This window comes from Eptatretus burgeri, chromosome 13 (assembly GCF_056783735.1).
Source record: "Eptatretus burgeri isolate ZD-2024b chromosome 13, Ebu_testis_v1, whole genome shotgun sequence".
NCBI lineage: Eukaryota > Metazoa > Chordata > Myxini > Myxiniformes > Myxinidae > Eptatretus > Eptatretus burgeri.
The window spans coordinates 47,912,799-47,930,751 of NC_140973.1; the positions used below are offsets into that span (position 1 = coordinate 47,912,799).

The 17,953-nt window shown below is 43.7% G+C and overlaps 1 protein-coding gene across 5 annotated transcripts in view; it reads right to left on the reverse strand.

The window, feature by feature from the left end:
* LOC147014419 (dedicator of cytokinesis protein 3-like) overlaps positions 1-17,953 on the reverse strand; it is a 381,754-nt gene that overhangs the window by 293,928 nt on the left and 69,873 nt on the right. For all 5 annotated transcript variants that reach the window (XM_085852361.1, XM_085852356.1, XM_085852357.1 and 2 more), the window contains exon 6: positions 15,891-16,039. In XM_085852361.1, the coding sequence (XP_085708487.1) occupies positions 15,891-16,039 (149 nt within the window). The remainder of the gene's footprint in view (positions 1-15,890; positions 16,040-17,953) is intronic.

Below are 17,953 nucleotides of genomic sequence, written 5' to 3' on the forward strand. Positions count from 1 at the left end.
GAAAGAGAGAAAGAGAGAAAGAGAGAGAAAGAGAGAGAAAGAGAGAGAGAAGAGAGAGAAAGAGAGAGAAAGAGAGAGAAAGAGAGAAAGAGAGAAAGAGAAAGAGAGAAAGAGAGAAAGAGAGAAAGAGAGAGAAAGAGAGAGAAAGAGAGAAAGAGAGAAAGAGAGAGAGAGAGAAAGAGAGAAAGAGAGAAAGAGAGAAAGAGAGAAAGAGAGAAAGAGAGAAAGAGAGGAGAGAGAGGAAGAGAGGAAGAGAGGAAGAGAGAAAGAGAGAAAGAGAGAGAAAGAGAGAGAAAGAGAGAGAAAGAGAGAGAAAGAGAGAGAAAGAGAGAGAAAGAGAGAGAAAGAGAGAGAAAGAGAGAGAAAGAGAGAGAAAGAGAGAGAAAGAGAGAGAAAGAGAGAAAGAGAGAAAGAGAGGAGAGAAAGGAGAGAGAGAAAGAGAGAAAGAGAGAAAGAGAGAAAGAGAGAAAGAGAGAGAAAGAGAGAAAGAGAGAAAGAGAGAAAGAGAGAAAGAGAGAAAGAGAGAAAGAGAGAAAGAGAGAAAGAGAGAAAGAGAGAGAGAGAGAGAGAGAGAGAGAGAGAGAGAGAGAGAGAGAGAGAGAGAGAGAGAGAGAGAGAGAGAGAGAGAGAGAGAGAGAGAGAGAGAGAGAGAGAGAGAGAGAGAGAGAGAGAGAGAGAGAGAGAGAGAGAGAGAGAGAGAGAGAGAGAGAGAGAGAGAGAGAGAGAGAGAGAGAGAGAGAGAGAGAGAGAGAGAGACAGAGACAGAGAGAACATCCTGCTTTTGGCTGGATGTAAATAATGATTCCTGGAAATATGTGCCCAAATGAAACCATGCTCTGACATCGTTCTGTGCTAACAGCTCTCATTTATTAATACAAGATCACTCCTTATATGTTGCTCCTGGACATGTATGTATGTCAGACAGAAGTTACAAGGAAGAAACTGCTAGGGGGCAATATAACCGCCATCCCAGAAACAGACACATCAAGACAATGCCTGCTCATGTTGTAAACGTCAACCAGGTATGACTGTGCTAGAAAAATGTCAAAATTCTCCCATCAAGATGAAAAAAAATGAAAGAAGTCGAAAATAGCCTGCATGCTCTCCCAGATTATTTTGCAAAATGAATAAATGTGATTTGCTAGACGAGAGTCTTTCACTGGAAACCTGCTAGGATTGGCTGAACAACACTTCCAAAGTCCACAACCCTCGGCATTTGTGTCTGCTCCATGTTGCTGCCATATGCATACCATTTTAACCATACATGGTAAAGATCGCCCAAATTTTATTCGGTTTCCTTAACGTGGCTCAACCTCTTAATGGTGGGTCACTTTCAATTGTTTGTACACACTTTTACATGAGGGACCTATGACAAGTCACCACTATTGGTCACACAGTTTGATAGGAACACGTGAATGAAAAATCCTGATCGTTTCTACCGTCAAGTAGAAAAAAATGTTTTTTTTTCTGCGTTCAACTCTAAAAATACAGTTCAGATGTCCACAGTTATGTTGCACGTGGAACATTCTCGAAGGTACGGATTCTAAATACAATAAAACCGTGAATGCCTTTAGCGACTTGACAGGCAAAGTAGCTGTAACCGCCTTCTCCAACCCAAGGTAGGCACAGCCATCTGATAGAAATAATAATCATCAAGTAGCACGCAGCCATGCCCTCTATGTACAGAAGGTTGGATTTGCTGAAGCAGTTTCTTGGCTTGAGTGAGAATCCTGGAAAGGCCGTCACTCTAATGCAGGATCGATACTCAAATGAATATGCAGGAATATGTGCTTTGTTCTAGGGTGCCAGCAACAACTCGCCTATTGTTGTTGCATATTGTATTCAATGACTCTTGAAGGACATCATGGGATCTTTATGATTGTTCATCCTGCCTGCGAAACACCAGGATGACAGTTTATACTGTAGCCGGGTCAGAATTCTAACCCAGACTAGACAGCTCAGAAGCAAGTGTGCATACATCTAAAGTCTAGACTATCCTGCCAGTCTGATGGAATTAAAAAGTGCTAAAATGAGTTACTGCAATGCCTTTTACTTGCTATATCAGAATCCATCACTGCGCAAGCAGCCACGACATAAGGAGTAAAACAAGCATATCTGACCATATTGTCCAACTGAGAGCTTGTTTGCTATTCCATGCGCATCTCTTTTCCGAACTGCCTCTCACCCCATTAGGAAACAGCCTTGCTGGTTCAAATTCCATTGATTGAGAGTACCGTGAATATAGTGGGGTTTGTATATGAATAGAAGTTTCAAAAATTATTACAACTTTCAAATGGAATGCTGATGGCAATTTTAAAACTGGAAGCAGATCGTGTATTGCAAAGGAAACACATCTGAAAGAAGGGTGTCGTGTCTGGAGAGCCTGGTGTCATCAAATGGTCTGTTAAATCCAAATTTCCTTCCTTTTTAAGGGTGAATGCGTGGGAATTGATGCATGTTGGAACTGTGTACTCCCAGAGCAACTCAACGGATCCAAATGGACATCTCTGTGTTCTTTGGTCTTGTGCCAGTTCTGGAGCCACAAAGGACTGCCAAACTGTCATCGCGACTGCTTACTGATGGAGGCAACAAACAGAGCCAGCACAGTGCAGCCAAAGCTGAAATGGCAGTTATTTAACAATGGCATCACTTGGTAAGCTAATTAAGCTTATCAAAATTCTAATTGACTCAATTACGTTTCTGCAATTTAAGGTTGTTCAAAGCAAATGGTCCTGTCGTTATTGCAGAACGATGGATGTTTGTAAGGGATCACAAACAAAATAAGCGAACCTTTTGGGCAGTGGGTGGTGTTACCCAGGAGCATCGCAGAATGTAGGAGGGTGGGGGGGGGGAGGGGGGTCGGGGATGGGATGAGGGTTTGGGCAATGAACAGTCGTCTTCTGGAACCAACGCTGAATCCCTTTTGTCTGTTTAATGATTGAGCTCCCTCTACAAATTCCCATCAAATGGAAGTTGCGAGCACATGAAGCTTTCCTCAAAGTTTTCATTTTCTAATTAAATCGGATGAATAAGGATGTGTGAAGAAATCAACCGTGTGAGAAGCAATAATATCAACGAGAACGAAGTCAATGGTGAGCAATCGCAAATCCCCACACTCCCACCCAAAGCAAAGTTGAAAGATAGCATAACGTTCCACCAGGAATGATCAAATTACTAGGAAGAGTACCAATCCCAAGTGACAGGAGAAGCCAGCAAAAGTATCTGTCCACAGTGACGGGAAAGGTTTAAGTTAATCCATCAACTTAAATATTATTCATGCAGCGCCAAAGCTCTGAGCTACATTTACCGCTCACCGCAAAATGGTGGTGCAACATGGGGTGGCAAAGGTTGGATTTGCCTCAGAAGAGTGTAAAATATCCTGGTGGTGAAATAAAATTTGGCAACATTACTCATGCTTGTTCTCCCATCATTTCAAAAGTGAATGTTGAGCTTTTCAGCGCAGCGTGAGAAGCGGCCACTGTAAACGGGACACAGAAAAACATATGGACAGACACCACAATTCATAATATTGTTGTGGTTGACGAAATTCGCAAACCACCATTCAGGTCCCCTAGGTGAGATATCTCTGTAAGTATATGTGTAGTTAGGCCCAAACCCGTTGTTTAGCGGGAATAAATGTCATTCATTCGGGCTGCGACCCTTTTAGATAGCCGTTTTTCTTTTACTATCTTTATTTTGGACCAGCCGCCATTACTACCACCACAACCACCACCAACCACGTCTCAACAGCCATCACACAACAACCACCAACTGCAACACTGCTTCACAACAACAGCCACGACCCTTGCCGTCACATCTCGCTCTCGCAACCATCGCATCACCGCCATTCCCGCGCCGCTTGTGGGCACCGATCCTGGACTCGTACAGGGCGCGCACCGAGCAGCGGGTGCAAAAACACCAGCCTTTCCGAGAAATCGGATCAAGAATCATTCACGCCCACTTTTCCTCTGTCCAATAGGGAGCCAGCCAGAGGTGAAGGGTCAAAGGTGAAGGAGCGAAGCCCCGGGGGCTATAAAGGGCCGCGTTCGCTCACCGAAAAGGCAGTTGTTGAGGGAGTTTCTGAATCGGGAGAGAAAAAGAGTTTCTGAATCGCAGTTGGACGGAGTTGAGAAGAGTGGAGAGTTGGAGAGTTGTGGCGGCGGCGAAGGCAGTCGAGAGGGCGCTCGTGTCAGAGTCGGGGAGCTGCGGAGAGGGGAGGCCGGTAACGCGACCGAGGTCGCGGTGGAGTCGCTCGTCGCGGGACCCAAGCCAGCGAGATATCCTCATTCCTCCGAGCATCAACAACCCCCTCCTGTTTCCCCCCGCGCTGAGATAGTGTGAGAAGGGGGCCCCGTTCCCACCCCATACCAGGCAGTGCCAGCGAGGCCCGCGGAGTCGGGGCGCCACCGCCATTTTGCGGCTCATCACCAGACGGGTAGGCTCGACACGGTCTCGGCCCCAGGCCCGTCTGCCCCCCCCCTCATCGTTGAGGGTGGTCCCTTTTTCTTTTGCTTTGAGTATATGTGTTGTCGGCGCCGTCTGTGAAGTAAAACTGTATAAGTGTTGCCGTGTGCTCGGTAGTCGGTAGTAGATCTGCATTGTTACATTGGCTTTTTGTGCAGAATTGTCGTGCTTCTTCTACTTTTACATTTGCTTTTGGTGTATAATTGTATATGTGTGCTTTCCGTTTGCCGCGGAATAAATGTGCTCTATGTTGAACTGTTTCTCCCGTTTCGCTTCGTCTTTTCTTTTATTGAATCTCCATCTTACTTAACGTAAAGGGTTGGTCATGGGCTAAAAACTCCCAATAATTAATCGAACCGTCGAGGTTGACGATAACACCGCTCGGTTATCCCGATAGTACAGAACGGGTCGCTTAAAGTGGCCCGTGTCCGAAGTCGACCTGCGGCGAGGTGTGATCGCCCGGTCTACCCTCCGTGTGGGTACTTAGGTAGGTCGAATTTGGCGAGAAACCCTTTCCCACGCGGGGGGCCGATTGGTACGATCGTGGTGAGGCCGAAAGGCCCACCCGTGACTAGTTCCCGGCGTTAGTCCGAGAGGGTCACGATGGGATTGTCCGTCCGGTGGGCGACGTGCCGCGATTCGAGTTACGTGGCAGCTCGCACGCCGGCGGGCGCGAATCCGCAACAATATATAATGGATGACTTCCCTTCCAAGGAACTTCAGCATAGAAAGAGACCATTCAACCCATGATGCCTGTACAATGGTTGCCAACCTATGACTTTTTTGCATACAGAGTCAAAGCTCGTGGAAGAGCTGGAACATGAAACGGATCAGGACACAACAGGACAAAAGGTACAGTAGTGAGGGTGGGGGACACAACCAGTGGAGTTAAAGGACAAAATCGAGGGAGAATTGGACAAACAATGTGGTAAGGAAGAATGTGGTGGACAGTTTGGATACAGAAGGAAACTTCTTCACCCCCTCCTCCAAATCCTCCCTATCCCCCTCCTCTTTCCCTCCATCACTTCTTCCCCTCTCTCTCCCCTCCTCTTTGCCCCTCCCCTCTCCTCTTTCTCGCATCTTTTCTCTTCTCCTCTCCCCTCCCCTCCCCTCCTCCATCTCTCCCCCACTCTCCCAATCCTCTACCCCTACACTCTCACCTCCACTCAGACTGGGTGATTTGTCATTGCCTTTACAACAATAGTTCAGGCAGGAATTTGTAATTTGGCCATGGTGCCATGTTGGATCTTAAAGGAGGAGGAAGAGATTGGGACGATACTCTGTGCAGAGCGTTGGTGCTGCTTAAGCAGTCTCCTTGGCTATTGGGCACAATCCTGGACGGGTCGCCACTCCGACACAGTATACCAGCAAGCTGGCACTCATTTTGCCGCCCTCGGAAGGATGACAGGCCGAGTTAACCCCACCTGGTATTAATTCAACAGCTGAGCGGGGTTTGAACTCAGGACCCGAGGATCCAAAGCCCACCACCCTAACCATTAAGCCAACACCAGGCATAAAGTCCATCAACTAATGTCGGAAGACAGGAGGCCCAGTTTAACACGTAGGAATGACAAACACATTGATGATTCACCCTGTCTGTGAAGCACCAGGATGACATTTTATAGCTCGGTGAAGAATCAAACCAAGGCTCGACAGCTTTAAGGCGAGTGTGGCACCTCGAGGTCATCCTGTCGGCCGAGGTTGTATCGTAACGCACTGTTATTAAACATACTGTGATTCCAAATTGCATGTGTATTTGGTACAAATGTGCATAAAATAAAAGTAGAATCCGAATCCAAAGAGATAAAATACCAGAGAGTTGGTTGCAAAGCCACCCAGTGCTCGCCTGTTTATACAAGTTAAAAATTAAGAGGTTGTGATTTCGCGATTAAAAATAGAATTAAAATTGCATTTTCATTAAACCCAAAATTTATATATATATATATATATATATATATATATATATATATATATATATATATATATATATATATATATATATATATATATATATATATATATATATATATATATATATATATATATATATATATACACATACTGTTACGGATCTGGAAACCAGATGCATTCAACATACAGATGTCCCAAAAGTCAGTTATGTCGTAAAGTATGTGTATAGTCAGATCCCCTTCTTTTTGTCGAGTGGGAGAATCAAAGGCGTGCGTTGCGATTTCTTTTAGTTAGGTTATTACATCTAACAACCATCCCATCCCCCGTCACGATCCACCGCCAACCGGCTGCCTTCTCGCACACTGACGTGCCGAGGCGGGATCTCGCGGTTCCAGTTTCTCTCCTTCCACAAACGTTGTAACTCTTTCATGACGACCTTTGCAATATTGATACTGTTGCTCGACAAGTATGAACCCGTGTGGAAGAGTGGGTGGGGTTTCACGGCAGGGGTCGAAACCCCACCCAGAAATGGGCGAACCCCGTCGGAGCCTGGCCAATCAGGGCGGGGAGTGACGGCTGTTCAAGCGAGCCCCGCCCCATCGAGGGAGGTCCATAAATTCCCGAGCACTCTCTGAGGCAGGGGGTTGTTCCGAAGGTTGTTCTGAGGTTTTGGACATGGTTGTGGTGGTTGAGAGTCGAGTAAGGAAGAAGGGTCTTGGAGGAAGTTCTCCACGGGTTTCTGACAAGGTTTTGGATAGGGCTCTGAGGATTGTTGAGCGTGCAGTTCTTTTGAAGCGGAGGGTTGAGCAGAATATCGTGAAGGTGGCGAATGTGTCCCTGCTGGCGGCGTGTGAAGGCGGCGAACGTGTCCTCCACAAGGAAAGGAAAGAGCGACCCTGACCTCCCTCTGTGGAGCCCACTATTCACCACCCGAGCTTCGCCAGGAACTATGAGTCCCACACGTGCGACTGGGGACCAAACCAACGACCATTGTCAGGTGCCGCACCACGGAGCACCCCTTTCCTCTGACAGTCAGGTACCTAGCTGGACTCTGACCCCCAGCTCGTCTCTCGACTCGGCCGTGAGGGTCCAATAAAGAACTCTGGGTTTACTTTCATTTGTGTGTGTGTCTGCGTGTGGGCCCGTCTTTAACTAGAACTGAATAAGTGTTTTTGGAACATTGTGAATACTTCTTGCATATCTGCGATAAATCTTGCTTTGTGTCTTCATTTGTTGGAAATAAATCATCACACAAATGTTCCCAGTCCGTTTCTGTCCTCTCTTCCATTGGTCCAGCATGGTTCGGATCTGAGTTTAGGCGGGGTTTTATCCCCGGAAATCAGACAATTGAAGCCGGGATGTCCTGGGCAGGCCCGCTCAACTGCATCCGAGCCGGAAAGGTGGGTGGCAGAGTGGTAGTTGGTAGGTGTAATTTTACCGCTGCCGGTAGAGTGAATCTGGTTCGGCCAGGCGTTCCGAGGGTGTGGATCCTCAGTAGCTGAGACCGCGTGGTTACTTAGGTACATTGGATCGAGACAAAATAACCCTATGCCACGCAGTTTGGATATTGGCGTTCCACGGTCAGTTAAACGACCCGCCGGCTCGCGGAGTTATCTGAGTGACGGCCTACAATTCCAGGGAGTCTGGTGGGAGACTGCGTAACCTCCCCACCTAGTGGTCGTTCTCGCCACCGACCCCCGGCCCACAACAATATGTAGCCTGGTGTTGGCTCAGTGGTTAGTGTAGCGGCTTGGATTCCAAGGGTCCTGAGTTCAAGCCTCGTTGCCTGCTGAATTACTTCACCAGGGGGTTGACTCATCCTGCCATCCTTCCAAGGTCGGAAAATTAGTACCACCTTGCTGGGATGATCGAGTCATTCGTGTATCCTGCATCGGAGTGGCGACCCGTCTAGGATTGTGCCCAATAGCCAAGGAAACTGCTTCGGCAGCACTGACGCTCTGCACAGAGTATGGTTCCAATGGATGGATGGATTCATATATATATATATATATATATATATATGTATATATATATATATATATATATATATATATATATGTATATATATATATATATATGTATATATATATACATACATATATATATACATATATATATATATATATACATACATATATATATACATATATATATATATATATACATATATATATATATATATATATATATATATATATATATATACATATATATATATATATATATATATATATATATATACATATATACATATATACATATATATATATATATATATATATATATATATATATATATATATATATATATATATATATATATATATATATATATATATATATATATATATATATATATATATATATATATATATATATATATATATATATATATATATATATGTATTTTTAAAATTGAAAAAAATTATGTCAGTAACCAGAACTTGTTTCCTGTGCTGAAGCCAAAATATTAATGGTATTTCCACGTTGACAGCCAAGCACAGCCGTTGCTTGAACCATGCCAGTTGTCTACTATCACCAGCAGTTGCTGCGAGCCTTCCGCTGATGTCATGAATAATGCGGGATGTTGATTGGCCTTCGAACCCCATTGTTTTGATGACAAAAGGCTCAAACATATAGGACTGACTCAGGCCGGCGTATTTCTGGCACTTCATATTTTCCGCATCGGTGGCCGCCGCTCCGGCCATAATAGCTGTGTTGTTGAGGTGGGATTCGGAAAATGTGTTGACACGGGCGCAGTCCCAAGTTAGACTTCTCCCATTTTTTTAGGGGACAATACTTAAGCCATCAGGGCATACACTTTCGCCACGGTCTAAACCAATGGGTTCCAAGACAGATGGTACTACTGCCCAGTGAGGGGCATGCTTGACCACGTCGTTCAAGGAAGCATGTTTTTGTGAATGACCAGCACTAAAACGGCATGACAAACCATGATGGCCGAGCGTATCCATCGTTCTTCCGCATTGATGCTTCTTTCGCTCAGTATTACTGAATTATATCGGGTTAGAAAGAAATCATTTTTTCCGAAATTTATCCGATTTCACTCTCGATTTCGACATAATTATTTAGGCCATGAGTTTTGATCATCAAATATGGAATCAGATTTCGAATATCAGCTTTTAATAAGCCAATACAATAATCTTTCCAGGAGCCAATCACATTTCACAGAGCATCACACAGCCAATCAGCGTAACAGCTCATGGACAAACAGACAGCCATCCTTCTCCTATATACACATATTCATATACAGATAAACATCTTCTGTTTTAACTCCTGTGACCCTAAGTCCCCACCCCCTAGGATATGAACCAGTGGTCAAATCCAAAAACTCGTTTCATATTTCGTGTGTCTGCCAATGTTGATTGCAGATACAAAGTTTTTTTTTTTAATGTTTAAAATATGACCGTAATTACATATCTTGGCATAATATAACCTTTTGACCCCGCATCAGGGGTCAGGGCCAAAAATGGTACTGCTCTCACACCTTCTTACCATGTGGTGATCATAACTACCAAGTTTGGTGAATTTATGCATAGCGGTTTAGGAGGAGATAGCGTGATGGACGGATGGACAGGCAGACAGACAGGTTCTGAGAGCCACCACAGTGAGAGGAAGAACTAGTCCTGTTATCCACGGGACACCAGTCGCAAGTTTTCTTGGCGCAGCCTCACACCCACTTGGTAGCGCGACGTTTGTGGGATTACAGTTGCCCGTTTGCCCCACTAAATCTAGGCAACGGTGAACCAGTCGACTCAACCAGACCTGAACCACCCCATTTCCCCCCCTCCCCATCTTCTAACCCTTTTCTTCCTGTGCGTCTGACTACCTCTCAATTGGGACAGCTTTTTCTTTCACATAAATTTACGCTATTGTTGTTGTTTTACATGCTTCCTGCCTGTTATATATTTATGCATTTTATTAAATTTTATAGTTGACTTTTCATTCTTGTGGTTGTGGGATTGATCACTTCTCCGTGTGCGAATGAATTGCCAGCGGGCATAGGCTGCTACATTCTCGGCATACGCAACCAAATTGAGAATTATAATGTTCCCAAAGCTGCCATTTGGCACGCTCCAGTTTAAATTTAAGCCCGCACATTCAGGCTATCTTTCAGAGCATTAACTCTGATGTCACCAGGTTCGAGCCTGGTGGGGCTCGGCCAGGTGTTTGTTACAATGGTTGCTCAGTGTTGGGACAAGAATCCTGTGGGATTCGAACCACACACCAATGGGACTTCATTATACTGGTGTCAGGAGTTTGGGATTCAAACCCGACACCAGTGGACTGTGTTACACTAGTGTTCAGGATTTTGATTTGAACCCGCCAACAGTGGGACTTTGTTACATTCGATTTTGCTTTCCCATGAGCAGACATTCAGTGATAAGTGATCATGGTATTTCTGGTATACAAAATATTAGCTCATGGAAGAGTTGGATGAAAGATGGTGAAAAGGCAATGGACTGACCATAGGGTTGAGCTCAGATTTGGACACAACAGGCAAGTGATTGAATGAACAGGGAAAGAGGAGAGAGGAGTGAAGGAAACACAGTAACTTGCAATTAAGAGGACTAGGAGGGAAAAAAAGAAAAAAGAAAAGAGGACAAGCAGGGAAAAGCCACACAATGTAAAATGTCACTTCAAGTCTTCAAACCCCCCTCCCCCACCCACAAACCAAAAACCCTGTGGAATTGCAACATAAACGACCCAAAACCAATTATCGTCTTCCTGATGCACATATACACATTGTTAAAGGTAAATAATGATGGATGTTTTCTTTCACAATGTCGCGAGATCTGTTAGGGTTAGTTCTCACTATTGTTCTCAGACAAAGACCTTTATAATGACATGGGTTTTATGGTCGCTGGTCGAGTTACTTCAGAGAAAATAATCGGCAATTATAGCAAGGACCCACGTAAACTCTATGGTAAAAGCCCTGCTTGATAGAATGCCACATAGTTTTTTTGGTAGTGTATCGACAACAGACCGCTGCCTTGATCACTGAGGCGTATACGTACTGTGATCTTCACAAGGCACATGACGCCTTTCGGCTCCAACCTTTCAATGTTTGATGATCCTTTTAACAGTCGCTTTGTTCGTTTTACACTGAATGGAAAACTTATAGGGAGGGCATGGCGATTTTGAAAATGACAGCTCCCAAGATGTCTTTGGCTTCACACAGCGAGAAGCACCAACATGGCGGCCAAATGACTTTTCAGGTTGAAGTTGTGGGTGGAGTCAGGCTAGCGATCCAACCAGTGGGTGCAATGGAATGTTACACACACGGACAGATGAACAAGCACATTATTATATAGATTGGGTGAGGTAGGGTTAATGGGGGTAGATAAAATCCAGGATATGGATGGGCAGGGGCATCAAGAGCCAGCATGGCCTCCAGGGCAAAGGACTTCGCAGACCCCCCACTCCCACCATTTCTCTCTCTTTTGTAACATTTAAAAATAACTTTCTCCAATGAAGATCCTAAATTAGAACAGTGACAAGTTCATAAACAAAGCAAAATCACAGCAGCAGCCTTTTAAGCTCACAGTACAAGTTTTGAAAAGCAAATAAATAAAGTATTAACAAATTTATTGTTCAAGTTGAAGTTCGTGTCTGTCCGTGCGTCAGCGGCCACTTTCGGTGCTGCTTTTCTAGCCTGGGTTTGAATCTTGGCCCAGCTATAAACTGTCACCCAGTGTTTTACAGGTTTGGAGATTCAGAAATGTGTGTGCCGTCCCTCCGATGGATGTGAAACTGGGCGCCCCTTCACCAACATTAGTTAGTGGACATCAAAGATCCCATGGTGTCATTTACGGAGAGTCCACAAGCTATTGCAGGCACCCTGGGCAAATTACAAATTCCTGCCCGAACCTTCGTGAAAGACTTGAGCCAAATCTCCACCAGCCAATCCCGCAAGAAAGTGGGACTTCAAACAAAGCATCACATTATCTTTCACCAGCCATGACTCTTCAATCATGTAATGACGAGAAGGGGTTTCACTGTACTGTTTTAAAAAAAAAAATTACAGGAGAATCTCGGTCCCCCTCAATGGACCCTGGGGCCCAAGGCAGTGACCGCTCTCTGGTCTATCCCTTTCTCATCGGCCCTGGAGATTGGGGGTGACATAAAATGATGGTGCACTACCTGCTTGAAAGCATGGAGAGAAGACTGTGATTGAACTGTCTCTGGAAGGCAGTTCCACAAACGGCATAAAAGAGGAAAAAATAGCAAAGTTGTGTGGCAAGCCAGGAGTTTATTATAGGAGAGAGTTACTGGAATAAAATGTGCATCTGGGAGGAACTGGAGAGGGTTGGAGGATGGAGAGAGAGAGATGGAAGTTAGCCCAGAGGAGAGGCGAAGAGAAACAGAGGCCAACAACCTGTCTGTGATGTGAGAACAACAAGCATTGTGCTACGGCTTCATTGTGGTAGATGCCAGTGAGGTTGAGAGCTTAAGATTCCACAGAATCTAGAAAATACAGATATAATGCTGGGGCACCAGCTCATCAGACAAATCAGTACTCCATTGAGATAAAGAAGAAAGCTTTGCAGGTTGTGAGTCATTCTGATTTCATAAGAAATGACTTGGGATAGAGGATGCCAGTCTGCAACTGGCATTATAGGCCAACTTTGCTCTATGGTCATCCAAGGAGAGGCAATAGCTGATGAGGGCTAGAAGTTCAAAAAAACTGAACTTCTTCCAGTGAGTGGATGAGGAAGGAAATAGATAGGTGGGTTTGTTTGTTTGATTCCTTCCACAGACTGTGATTTTATTGGATTGAAAGACGTGTTCCGTTTGTCAGAACAGCATCGATAACCAATTCCAGATCAACAGAGACTGAGGCAAATGCTGTATGCCTGTGAGCGGGAAGGGGGTACTGTGGTACAAAAGGAAAAGGACAAAAGGAACAAAAAAAAATCATCTGCACAAAAGGAAAGAGGGTTATCAGACCATTGTGGAAGTTGTTTATGTATATGAGCAACAAGATATGGCCTTGGGACAACACAGCTTCCACAATGTGGAGGTTAGGCATGATTTCAGTTGATGGCAACACATTGGCTACTCAAGCTGAGGGAAGTCAGCAAGCCAGATGTGAAGGCAACCTTGTTTGAAGCAGGCAATCTAGAGATTCCGGATTACGTTGAATGCCAGAAATATGCCCTGGGAGATGGTCCTGACCTTTTCTTTCAGGTTTTGGACCTCCGACCATTGCTGATAGAGGAGCAGCATGCCTCGACTTGAGTGATTGGGATAGAATGCAAACTGATGGTTGGAGATCGTGCTGTTTGAAAAGAGGAAAGATTTGATGTCAGCAGCAATAATGGATTCCATGGCCTTGTATTTAATGAGAAGTGGACTTACTGGTCTGGAGTTGAGAGGACATGTTTTTTTCATCCTTCATCTGACTGCAAATGACTCTTACATATAATAGAGGCAGACTAAATTCTACAGTACTTGATGGACTCGCCATCTTGATACTCTCTTCACATTTAAAGCATCATTTCATGTTATCATAGATGCCTTGGAGGAGGTTGGGCTGAAGAATGATAATAAGGTCAGGCAATTCCGATGTTCAATTCTGACAATTGAATTCACCATCACATTTGTTCCAGCTAAGAATATCTTGCAACATATGTGCCCCTCTCCAAAATGCTACGTCAAATAAATTTACTTGGTAATGACTTCGAAGGAAGCAGGTGTCATATTTGAAGCATGAGACACATGTATGAGAGAAGACACCAATTGGGATAGTCTTTATGAACAAAGCTTCAAGCCATTGTGGAAAATTTGACATTGAGGCCAAGCAACCGAGGACATCGTGTCAACAGACACATCAATCCAATATTCCAGCCACGATGACAACCATTACTGGAAAAAAAGTGTCGCCATTTTTCTCAGAGATGGCTGAACGGATCTTCGTCAAACTTTCAGAGGTTTGTCAATGAGTGCCGGGGAGTGTTTTAGACCCCCAAAAAATATATTGAAAATTTTGAAAAAGAAAGTTCGTTTTTTTGTATAATTTATTCGAATTTTTTTTTTCATCACTCTGTAGTGCCGAGGCCTTTTTGAATAATGACAGTTATATTCAAGTACATATACTTGAAAATAAATACAAAATAATTCCCAGACATTTAAATACAAATAAACCTCTTCCGGAAGCGGTCAAAGCTGATCGTGGGAAAACTTAACCCAGAAACATCAACGGTACATTAACGAGCATCCATACGATGAATATCATCAAAATCCACTTCTCAGGTTACACTTTTACATAACAATGCCTCGAAGCCAATAATCGACAGAGTGTTTACAAAATCCGTTTGCACCCTCCACAGAACCTGATAAATGAATATAATGAACACACAAGAGGTATACATGTAAATTATGAATATACTAAACTTTTGTTGTCATAAAAGTCAAAGTGTTAACATTAACATCAACAAACATAAATATACCAAATATACCAGGGTAGATGATGATTCGGGGGTGGGTAACGGGACTTTGTGAGCATCCTATAGAGTATAGTACATTTCTCGATGAGTGAAGTTGATTTTGCGATCTCTTGGTTTCGGGTCTAACGGTCAAGAACACAATTGGCAGTTGTAATTCCATGGGGTTTCCGTAAATCTCACGGGATTGTGAGTTGGACAGGAGACCATGACGGGCCATTTTAAAATCGCTCCATCTATGTCTATATTACTGAAACTTTCATCATGTATGTATGTATGTATGTTCCTGAAATACAGCCAAAACGGAACACGATAGCACATACATTTTAGGGCCACCTTACTCACCATTCGCCTGCGGTGTGCAGTATCAAGTTTTGGTATGACAATCCATAAAGCGCAAGGACAAACCATGGAGAATGTGTTGATATACCTCAAGAAACCGGTTGGCCGAATGATGACTCCTGAGGTAAATGCTCATATTTTCTTCAAGTTAAAGTTTGACCACTAAATGATTTATTTATTTATTTTAATTTTCATCAACCGCTGTCATAACAGGAACCCAATGGGTTTTAGTAGCACCTAAAATTAGTAACTGTGAAAGGTAATATTGAATGATCCCAACCCCATTCCTTTGTGGGTGTAGGGAAGTGTTTTATGACACACAAAAAAAAAAAATAAATATATATATATATATATATATATATATATATATATATATATATATATATATATATATATATATATATATATATATATATATATATATATATATATATATATATATATATATATATATATATATATATATATATATATATATATATATATATATATATATATATATACCCGGCAACGCTGGATATCCCTGCTGGTGCACAAATAAAATAAAAAAACATCAGGCTTTACTGGTGACTTGAACAATAAACAACATCGGTATCACAAGTTTATTCAACTATGATATCACTTACAACAACATAATAAAAAACAGAAGTAAATACTGACAAGCTGATGGCTGTAGCATGAGATAAACAAAAGCACATGGCAAGCTTACTGGTTTCCCCAGTTGAGGCGCATCGCCGCCAGACGCTTGATCTCGAGCACCTGCTCTTGTGATGGGTGTTGTGCCATGAGCTGGCGCCGAAGGTCGAGCAGCTCAACCATGGCATGGCGGAGCTTTAAGAACAAATCAAGCCGTTGGTTCTGGAAGAAGCCAAAGGGATGTGTGGAGGAACAGAGATGGGTGACTGCATGTGCATCTCAATTAATCATGACATCCAATAAAACCTGGCTTTGTGAAGACTTCAGGAGACAAAGATAGTTTTTTTGAATATTGAAACCATAAATTTATTTTACATGAAGAAAAATGAGAATGCAGTGGACTAATGGAAATTATATTGTGGTTGAAGTTTCTTCACAAGTGCACAAGGTTTTTTAAGCTCAATGAGTACCTTTCCAAAGGTAAATGTACAAAGCCTGGTGTGGGCTGAGATGGCTGAGAGAGATGGTACAAATATATACAGTATTCAACTCCAGAATGTCATATGAGCTTTAAGGAAATTGACATGTTATGCATATGTGTTGGCAAGGAGTCAAGTGATGCATTCAAAATTTCATTCAAAAATATCTACCCTCAGGAGAGCCAGAAAACAACATCTTTCTAAGCTCAAGTCTGAACTTTCAAACCTCTATCCCTCCTCAAAATCGTGGAGGCATCGAATCAAATCTGTTTCTGGTGTATGTTCCTCCTCCATCCCCACCCTTACCTCAAATGGCCGCATTGCTGATACCGCACGTGAAAAGGCTGAATGCCGAAACTCGGTGTTTTCAGCTAAATCTTGTGTCCAAAACCCATCGCTTTCTCTACCCACCTTACCCAGTCGCACCCAACTGTCCCTGGACTCTGTGCCCTTTTCTCCTGACAAGGTGGAGAGCTTTATGTCAAACCTCGACTCGGATTCTGCAACTGGTCCAGCCGGCATCAGCCCACGTGTCCTAAAAACCTGCTCTTCTGCTGTTGCTTACCCTTTCTCTGTTCTATTCACCTTCTCATTTGCTCAAGGTCATCTGCCATCTGCTTGGAAATCAGCAAACATAGCTGCGCTGCATAAAAAGGTGCAAAAACAGATCCCTGCAACTACAGACCAATCAGCCTTCTCCAAATCATCAGCAAGGTTATGGAATCCATCATTGCTTCAGACATTAAATCCTTCCACTTCTCCAATGGTTTGATTTCCGATCAATTTGGTTTCAGACCAGGTCACTCTACCCTGGATATGCTGCTTCTGCTCTCCAAACAATGAATGGAGGTCCTCAATGCCAGACATGAAATCCGAGGAGTATCCCTGGGCATATCATGTGCTTTTGACACGGTCTGGCACCCTGCACTACTCACCAAACTATCTTCCTATGGTATCCAAGGCCATCTCCACTCATGGCTCGCAGACTTCCTCTCCTGTTGCAGTCAACGTGTGGCCCTAAATGGAGTTCTTTCATCCCCTCTTCCTGTCCAGGCTGGAGTTCCTCAAGGTAGCGTTCTGGGCCCTGTTTTTTTCTGGTTTTCATCAATGATCTCTCTGACTCTCTGAAAAATCCTCTATATCTCTTTTCTGATGACTCCACCCTCTGCCGTACCATCAGTCATCCATCAGACCGGCAAGCAGCAGCTTCTTCGCTCACTGCAGATCTGGGAAAAATCACAAACTGGTCCAACACGTGGAACATGTCTTTCAATCCAGACAAATATCACACTCTCACTATGTCTCTCCGAAAGGACCATTTAGAAAAACCCCCATCCACTTTCTCAACAATCCTCTGGAAGAAGTCCTTTTTTCCAGCTTCTGGGTCTCACTATCTGCCATAACCTTTCCTGGGAAAACCACATTTCAAACCTCGCCTCCAAAGCCAGTCGCCGACTGGGAATCCTCCATCGTTCAAAGTCCTTCGTCAGCCCACCTGAGCTCCTGACCACTTAAAAAGCTTTCATCTGCAGCCTGATGGAGTACTGCTCTCCCCTCTGGGCTGGTGCTCCTGCCTCCCACCTTTCTTGGCTTCACGCTTTAGAAACCAAGGCATTTCGGATCATTGGTATCTCCCGCAATGAGGCTGAGCCTTTGG